This window comes from Protobothrops mucrosquamatus, unplaced genomic scaffold (assembly GCF_001527695.2).
Source record: "Protobothrops mucrosquamatus isolate PMUCROS unplaced genomic scaffold, P.Mucros_1.0 scaffold12, whole genome shotgun sequence".
NCBI lineage: Eukaryota > Metazoa > Chordata > Lepidosauria > Squamata > Viperidae > Protobothrops > Protobothrops mucrosquamatus.
The window spans coordinates 1,548,837-1,558,676 of record NW_015386399.1 but is presented as its reverse complement, the minus strand read 5'-3'; the positions used below and the strand labels follow the sequence as shown (position 1 = coordinate 1,558,676).

Genomic DNA, 9,840 nt, shown 5'->3' with positions numbered 1-9,840 from the left:
ACAATGTGACTGTGGTGCATCAGAACAAACAGTAACACATATAGTACAAGTATGTCTCCTCAGGAAATTTCATGTACCTGGGTTGATCTCATCAACCAGAAGCAGTTAGATGATTAGCTTTCTTAGCTATCAAATTATACATCTATGCTATTGCAGCTTATTATTGAGATTTTATCATGGTTTTACCCTAATTTAATATTTTATCACATCTATTGTATTGTCCACATACCTTATATACAAGTATTTGTTGATGATTTAAATATATATTTATATTTGTACATATGTGTTTTATCAATGTTGTATATAAGTGACTGTATGATCTATGCCATACAATAAGTAAATAAAAAGTAGGACCTGATCTTTTGACCCTCTGCTTTTTGGCTGGTTGACTGATTGGTTGATTGATTGATTCGATTTAGTTTGGTTTGCTACTCCTCTTGCCTCAAGGCAACTCTGGGCAACTTAAAACATTAAAAGCCAATAAAACCATCAAATAAATATTTCTAATAACAGTAAAAATACAATTAAAAAGATGGGCAGGAAGGAAGCAGGCTAAACAATGGGGGAAGGTGGGGGGTCTTTTCTTAATTCATCAATCACCTCCAGCATGATGCACACACTAAAACACAAACAACTGTAATCACATTAACTGAGTTCATAAATATACTGAGCCAGAGTACCAAACTACACTATTGCTTATATGATAGAAACTGAACTCTAGTGACATGACAAATATGTAGTAAATCATTTTCAAGAGTCACAGATGAAGTCAAACTGTGGTTTGCCTATAGGTAGTTTAACTAGTGTGTGATATTAACACCAACCAGTGGCCTCATAAGCTTAGTTTATAGTTAATAACCTGAGTGAACTCTCCAGCTGTGATTCCTTCAGTATATCATGTTTAAGCCAATCATATCTTAGCGTGTTGCATGGTCATGTGATATTTGAAGATTTTTATTTCAAGAGGAGCTTGAGAAATTACTAGACTATGCCTTATTCTGAAAAATTCATGGCCACTGAGAATGGAAAAGTCTTGCTGTCTCTTCTTTAGAAAATGTGTCTTAGGTTTGGATCTTTAAGGATATTTTAAACCATGCAATCTTTCTCGTTTTTAAAAGGAGTCCAATCTCCCAAACCAGGCTTGCAAGCACATCCTGCTTTTCTTTCCCAGCGTTTAAGCTCCTGTATCACTGCACAGCGCTGAGAAAACAATAACCCTCTTCTGCTGTCCGCCCTCCCTCACCAGCTCTGCTGACCTTTATTTCAAGGAGTCATCCGACTACCTCGGTCCCTGCACAGAAAACGACAGCCGGCTGCCTATGCGTTTGCATAACAAAAGCCCACCATCCAGCCGACGCTTGGGAATGTCGTCGTCACCCCTCGCCCTCCTTCCCTGACTTTCCCCCCCCCCGCCGCCCCCACAGCATATTTGCCTCTCATTTTCCAGCCTCCTGTGTCTGTCATTTCATACATTCATCCAAAAACGCAGGGGGGAGGGGAGGAAGCAATGAAGTATTTGCAAGGAGAGCAAAGCCTTGAAAATCCTTTGTCGTTTGCAACCCCCGTCTCCGCATTGATGTTCCAGAGCGACCGCATCGCTTTCTGGGAGGAGGGAGGGAGAGGCGCGCGTTGACGTATTCTCTATGGGCCTTTTGGAGCAGCGGGCTACTGCTCCCTTGATTTGGGCCGTTGCTATGGGTTACGGGATTACGGTCGGCGACAGGCTTCTCTCTCTCCCTGACAAACAGCCCGCAGCAAAGCTCAGGCACATGGAGGGCGCCTGGAACACACATTCCCCGGGCGGGAGGGGCAGCGAGCGAGCGGGCGAACTGCTGCTGCTGCTGCTGCTGAGCCAGCGCCCTGCGCGCGCCGGCGGTTCCGCGTGCGGCATTTGCAGCTGCGGGGGCAAATGTCCAGCATGTGGGGTTGAAAACGGGGGGGCGGGTGGAAGAAAAAAAAATGAATCAAGGCCTTGAGGTAAGAAACCAGCGAACTACTATGCACCAGGTCGAAGGTGCAAAACTGGCCCACGAAACCATGGTTTGGAGAGAGAGAGGAACGCTAATGGCTAACTGATGACGAGGCATTCCTGTTTCGCTTCTCCTAAAATGAAGCCAGATGGCTTACGGATGGATTATTTTTTGCTTCGTGCAGGGAGACGGGGGAATCTTGAAGCTGCAGGCGATCCCAAAAACCGGGGAACGAGGTATCGCTGAATAGAGTATCTTTTAAAAAAAAAAAAAAAAAAATCCTATCCAGCATAACAATTAACAATGACAGGGAAAGTTTTTGAGCTTGAAGAGGCGGTTTGACGGCGCAATGCTAAGCAGTTGGGTTGTCGGTTGCGGCTGTGTTTGCAAAGCAGAGGCCAGCAAGGAAAGGGTTACGTGGAAAAGCGGAAAAGATGCGTCAGCCCGTGTCCACTGATTCTTTTTCTTACCCGCTTGGCCTTTTGCAATTATAATTCTGTTTTTCTGATTTTATGAGGTTAAACTCGAGAGCTAACCAATTCTTCCTAGTTGATGGATAATTGTAGGTAAAAAGAATTATATTCCCCAATTATTTCTAATCGACATAAAATGATGAGGAAGAGAGAGTAATGTATCCGCAGAAGAGCTAAGCGTATTCGAATAATAAAAAGGTGTATAGAATTTCTTTCTTTCTTTAAATTTTGTGAAATATGATCTTCTAAAAAGAAAGGGTTGTCAAATCCACATTTTATAAAGGATTTGTTAGAAAAAAAACTGGAACAAAAACTTTAAAAAATTTAGCCAAAGTTAAAAGTATCATTGCAAAAGCACTTTAAAAATACACTTTTAAAAAGTGAAGACATTAAGGAAAATATTGAATTAATACACTATTGTTTATAACTACTAAGAAAATAAGCTTTATACTCTGCTAGATATTTTTGCCTGCTTTACATGAACATTTACCAGATTTAATTTATAAAATGAGCTGTACAAATAAATGTGAATTTATTTGCAAAGCTTTGTAATAGCAAGTTACAAGAAAAACTCTTCAGAAATGAAGGTGTGGGAATTACATAAAACCTATGTAAACCATAAAATTAGTCTTACCATAATATATTTAACAATAACAAAAATATGACTGGCAGACTATAAAAATATGTAAACTTAGAAAACAAATTCCTTTTCCTTGTCTTTATAATGCATAAAAGGAACAATTTAAACCTGAGAGAGAACAGACTGAATCCCAAAATAGGACATGTGACTTGGAAAATTCATGGGATTATTTTTAGAAAATTAACCACTTGTTTTATTCATGCTTCCTTAAATATGTTATTAAGTTCAGTATGTATATATATGTGTGTGTGTGTATTTGTATGTGTGTGTGCACACACAAACACGCTATATAATTGAATATCTTGCAATTTTCAAAATCAAGACCACAAAGACAAAAATAAATCAACATAGAAGATGTTTTATTTTGGAAATATAACAAAATAGAAGTGTTTTCTAGACATTTTAAGAGTCCACATATTTCCGTTTTAAGCATTTCACTAATATTTGATAGACATAAAATATGTAAAGGGTCACGCTGCAATCAGATACACTCTAAATAATTTAGATGGATTTACATCATGGTAAGCATGTAGAGCTTTGCTGTATAAAAAGTATGAATATAGTAATACTGAAGCAACATGGTTAATATGCACAGTATTGATAAAACAAATGACAAACTGCATTAAATCCAGCAATTCACAGTGGAATTTTAATGTAACAGTGGTTCCCAAGCCTTCTATTTGCCATACTTAAGGCTGAAATAATTGTTTATCCTCCAGCAGGCATCAATTAAATGACATCACATAAGTCTTTACACATCATATACTAAAATTAGCAATCAATAAATTTATAGCATACACATTGCTTCAAATTGCTTGACAGTAATAACTAGATTTCTATAATTTTAGTAGGCTACAATATCTTATTCCATTTTGTTTGGTCTTTTTTATCTTCTCTTTCCTCAGTTAGAATGCCTTTTGTTCATTTTATGTAACAGTAGCAAACGCTGCACTTGTGATTTTACTTTCATGTTCAGGCTGTTACCTAAGCATAAGTGCCTAGCACTTTTTCTTATTTAGGCCTAAATAGTTTTATCCAATTAAATAAAATAATCTGCAAGATTATTTAATGTTCAACCATAATAGCAAAAGGATTGTTGGCTCTAAATATTTACCACTTCTTCCCCCTCCCTCATTCCAAAATATACTCCATGACCTTCAAAAAGTATTGCTTAATATGAATAGAATATGAAAATTAGTTCCATAATAAATGCATTTTTTGGATTGGGTACCAGTTAATTTTACTGAGGATTTCCAAAATGAATTGAGTTTACGATGCTTTAAACATACATATCCCTAAAAAAATTAAATTATCTTTTGGTATTTCCTGCTCCTCTGGCTAAAATCTAGTTCCTTCACTGTTATATCTAGAAAGAGAAATTTGAAAATATAGCATAACACTTTTATAATGCAAAGAGAGTTTGCTATACAACATTGTTTCTTTATTGCATCAAAGAGCAAGACATATTAGGTTCCTTCAACCTGGTGCCCTCAAATGCGATGTACTTCGATTCCAAAAAGATAAAGTAACGTTTATTGCCTTTTTTTTTATTGTGAGCACACTGGCCCACATAAAAAATGAAATCCCGTTGCCTGCTGTCAATGGGAGTATGGGTCTGAAATATATATTTACACAACCTGTGACAATTGTTAGGCAAGCTTAAACCTACTGACTTCAGTTGCATCTAAGCATACTGACTCAAGCACTTGATGAAACTCTGTAAGTTTGATTATAACATAGTGTTCAAGTATTTATTGAGATGAAGCTAATATTTTAGAATGTTTATTTAAAAGTAATTTGGTCATTTATTCCTGTATTGCTGAGTACATACGCATACTTACCTCGCAATAAGTGTAATTAAAAACAGTGTTTTTTAAATTACATTTTACATTCAGTTAAGTTTGGTTTGTACAATATGATGGAATTATGTGGCCATATTGTCATTTAAAATGCCAAATGAAAATAGAATTTGTACATTTTGAGGTCAGATATTCCAACATATTTCAACATCATTCATTTAGAGGTTTTCTCTGCTCTCTCTTATAATGACCCCCAAAGGATTACATCAGGAAATCTAAGATACTGAAGGTGTCTCTACAGATGTAATTCATAACTGTTCAATAACATAAATCAGGTTTCTCCTGCTTGGCTTGCAAAAGACTTGGACTATTATTTTCATAATTCCCAGCCCATACAACCTCTACTGCATATACTGTATATTTTTCAAAACCGTTTTGAAAACAAAAAGCACGTGCTTTGGGAAGTAGTTTGAAGGGTCACATGCAACTTTCAAGTTATGCCTGTCATTCCAGGAACAGTAGAGTGCAAATAATATTTCAGGGTTCTTCATGAGCTGTGCTTGCCTTATGTCTGTGTGAATTGCTATCATCGCCACTGTGTTCAAGCCCAGAGGATGAACTGCAGAGGAAAAAAAAAGGGGGGGGGGAATTGGTTTTCACAACACACTCAAAGCCTGAGTAACAGAGGAGAACTTTAATTATCCCCAGTCACAAAAGAGAGACAGGAAATTTGGACTTTTAATTAGTCATTTGGAGTGCAGTTGGATATTTTTTTTTAGCGAGATAATTTAAACGCGAATAATTCAAGTCTGACTAAATGAAATTCACATAATCAGAATGCAGATAATTGAATTTCTACTGCATTCATTAATTCAATGTGGAGGTGTATGCAAAGACTTCTATGATGAGCTGTCACAGCTCAATAAAATCTCAGTCAATTAATTTTTCCATTATCTTAGCATTGCATCAACAACAAAAATGCTGAAGTGTTTTTATTATCGTGTATGCCTGTTTAGCAGAATGTAAGGAAGTAACCTCTCAGAATCTGAATCGGCATAATTTTCTTTTTTCTTCTCTTCATGTTCTACAGGAAATCGTCGTTTCAAATAAGCAAAGCCATGGATTGCTTCAGCTACAGAATATTTCGTATTTCCAGAAACACAGGCCTCAATGTCTTCAGGACTCAGTTGTGTTTGTACGAACAGATGAAGTCTACTGTCTGAAAGCAAAACTGGATTCTGGAGCACCCTTTAAAAAATACAAAAAATTTCAGCTGCCTTCCAAGAACATTTACTCAATATTTTTTTGCCTTAAAATTACTTTTAACTTCATACCCATTGCAATTTGACTGCAGTATAAATGTTAGAATGTTTGAGTAAGTGATACTTACCTTTATTAAAGTATTTGGAATTTTAGGTGAGTAAAAAAACATGAAGCTAATAGTTATGAACATCTGTTATATAAGTAATTTTCAAGGACATTTTTTTTAATTTATCCATCTGTTGCTACCATGTGGATCGATTACTACTTTGGCTGGGAAAAGAATGTGCCTCTGTATGTGTGGGGGAACTAACATAATATGGGAAATGATGCATAATCAGTAATTTTGAATATGTAATAAAACTATTGCCTTAAAATAAGGGCATTATAGAATTTACAGAAATTAAATGCCTATGTAAAACAGAAATTTATTTTGCAAATATATCTATTTTTCTATATAAAATATAAAAAATAGTTTACCACTAATGTATGTTAGGTTCAAGGGTGATAAAACTATTTGAGATGAATGTGAAAAAGAATCTTTTACTTCAGTTAATTTTTAAAAGTGTTTTGACTCTAGCATATAATCTTAAAATGAGAATGCCCAATTCAGCAAACATTTAAGACAATTTAATACAACATTAAATATATCCAACTATATTTTTATTAACAACAGAATGGTATTGCTTCTATCACACCATGTCATAAAATCTATTTTTTCCAATCTAGTTTTATTCAACATTAAAATACATTTCTATTGGTTTATTTAGTTCAGCAAATACAAATCCCAAAGTAACATTACTTCAATATTAAAGTTATGGAAGTTTAGATCCCTTGCTTTTTTATTTAATATTTGTTGATGTCAGTTAATTACTTGTATCATTCTGAATAACTGAGGGGGTAGTAAAGTAAACAATTTCAGGACTCCAGTTTATAATTGGCAAGCATTCAGGATAATTTCTACCAGAGAATTCATTATTTTAATATGAGTAACCAATGCTATACTCTGCCTTCTATACAAGGTTATCTAAAAATATCTCATAATCCTGTTCTAGAGAAAGCACATTTGGATTAATTCTATTACAAATAGCTGCGAGAGGATCAATATGGACATTATGCAGCCTTCCTAACCTGGTGCCTTATAGATATTATGAAATTAAAGCCTACAGTATTTGTCATCAAAACAATGGGACCTGTAGTCTAAAATATTTCAAAGATGTCAGATAAAGAAAGTTTGATACAGTGAAGAATATTTTGATATTCATCAGGTCAATAAAACAGAAAACAAGGGTTGGAACTATTTCCTGCAGGCTAACTAATATGAAAAATAATGGCCGTGGCATACCTTTGAGTGGAAGGAAGACAAAAATTAAATCATTTCAAAATTGAGATGATAAAGAAGAGAGAAATAAAATGAGGTTTAGACCAGCCTCAATTATGTGTGCTAGAAAAGAAACACAAAGGCATCTCTTTTGACCTAGATAACCAACTTACATATCTAAGCAAACAAAACAAAACAAAATTAGGCAAGAATAATGAAATTAGTATTGAAATTCTAATTATTCCACTAAGTATATGTAATGTCATGATGCACATATAAAGGGAATCATACTTGTATCATGATCCCTGTTTCATCATTTACCCCCACAATGGACATCCATACTCATTTGTTTCCTGAATTTAAGCCCCCACTTAGCCATAAATGCCCTTGGATTTATCTTCATTCTATCCAAGCCCACTTAAGTTTAACCCACTTTACAAAGTTGTTATGAAAATAAAATTGGGGAGGGGGGAATCATGTATGCTACCTTGAGACCTTGGGGAAATAAAGTGAAATATAGATGAAATAAACACGAATCATACCAGTCCTTGAAACTGTTCTCCCTTAAAATCAAAACTAGTCTACTCACTTCCTTCCTCCAAGTTTCTAATTTAGTCTTTAAAACAAGGACATCTTGGATAATACAGAATTTATCAGTGCCTGAAGCAGCACTCCTGTCTGGAACCACCTCAACCTCCAGTTGAGGGCAAGGTAGCACCTTGATAAAAACAAAAGCAGGTTCCTACACTTGTAGATGTCAATTTTTTTTTTCTGCTGTGAAAATATATTCTGCATATGCATGCTCAGAACACTACTGAACATTTGTCATGTAGCAGCTCCAATACAATACTTGAAAGGATGCAATGAAGAGCTGTGTTCAGAGAATGCTTTGCCTAAGCGACAATCAAATCAAAGGGTTCCCTCTTTTTGTACAGATATAATTCATATATACAGACAATACTGCTCCGATATATTATCTAATTGCATGCACATTAACATAAACATGCAGGAAGCTCAGATATTTGTCAACTCTAGCGGATTCAGCTAATTGCCGTGGTCATTAAAGGTGCTGCATATGTCATACTCCTCAGACCACAATGATGAAAGAAAAGGGGACAAAAATATTACTGATAATCTAACCTGGTATTTTATCTTAATCATACATAGAATATTAAAAAATTCTAAAATATTTAATATTTATTTTTGATCAAGTATAAATTGTCCTTATCATTTCCAATACATCTGCATCAGTGTAAGATATTGGACATTGTTCATAAACAAAGGCACAATGTAGTAAAAAAATAAGCAGTTTACTGGAAAAAATTACTATCTTCTAGAATTCATGAAAATCAGTTGGGATGCGAATGGAGAACAGCAGTAACGTCCACGGCTTTAAACAAATGGTACATAATCTCAGCTTTACTTTCAGTTTCCAGATATACTCTTATAGCTAAATCAAATTGTAATTTTAATTGATAAATAGGGGGAAATGGTAAAGAATGTGGAAAGCAATCACATTAATGATATCTTTAAAATGTATGTTAAATTAAAGTGTGAATCAAATTAAAATTATTTTTAAATGTCTATTTGTTCCCAAAAGTGTTTTGTTTTCAGTAGCATACCTCTACCTCAGCAACCCATTGAAAGGTTAAGTGTAACCTACATCTGAAAAATGTATGCAACTTTACTTTAAATTCAATTTCAAGCTGAATCATGTTACATTAGAAATCCCAAACAAACTAAGCATTAATCATCCCTCTCCCACAAAGGAGAAACCTATTTATTTCCTAACAGAATGTCATAACCAGATACTATTGTTTAAAGTATATATATAATGTTGGAGATAAAGAGAGGGCAAAAATATTACTGATAATCCAACTTGGTATTATTTTATCTTAATCATACATGATCATACATACAATTTAATTCTCAATAGATATTTTCAGGGGTTACTTTAGAAGTGTGATTGTGTCACCACACTAAAACCTAAGTAACTGTTGATACGATTACACCACAGTTACTTCTTTATAACTGTTTGAAATGCGTTTTAGTTTATAAAATAATGGGTAATCTTTAAAATTGATTTTTGATGCTTTGAGGCACTGCACCACAAAAATAATGAACACTAATGTCAATGATATTGGACAGAAATTCATTTTAGCTTTATTTCATGTCCAGTGCAATTTTGCTAAGCCTTGAACTGCCAAAGCACTATTATTAACTTGCTGGTAACCTAACATATGGGAACAGCAAGCAAAAGTGATAAGAGTACAGGTTGATCTAAGCACATCAGGGCTACCAACAGCCCTCCCCTGCCACTACAATTCAATTTCCACTTTTATTTTTCACTGGATTCATTACTTTACAGTCATTCTTT

At 34.8% G+C, this 9,840-nt stretch overlaps 1 protein-coding gene across 1 annotated transcript in view; it reads right to left on the bottom strand.

Annotated features, from left to right (window-relative positions):
- Positions 1-3,434: 3,434 nt before the first annotated feature.
- SNX10 (sorting nexin 10) overlaps positions 3,435-9,840 on the bottom strand; it is a 30,618-nt gene continuing 24,212 nt past the window's right edge. Inside the window, exons 6-7 of the mRNA XM_015810591.1 lie at positions 5,918-6,130; positions 3,435-5,501 (exon numbers count right to left, since the gene is read on the bottom strand). Coding sequence (XP_015666077.1) covers positions 5,420-5,501; positions 5,918-6,130 — 295 coding nt within the window. The 3' untranslated portion in view covers positions 3,435-5,419. The remainder of the gene's footprint in view (positions 5,502-5,917; positions 6,131-9,840) is intronic.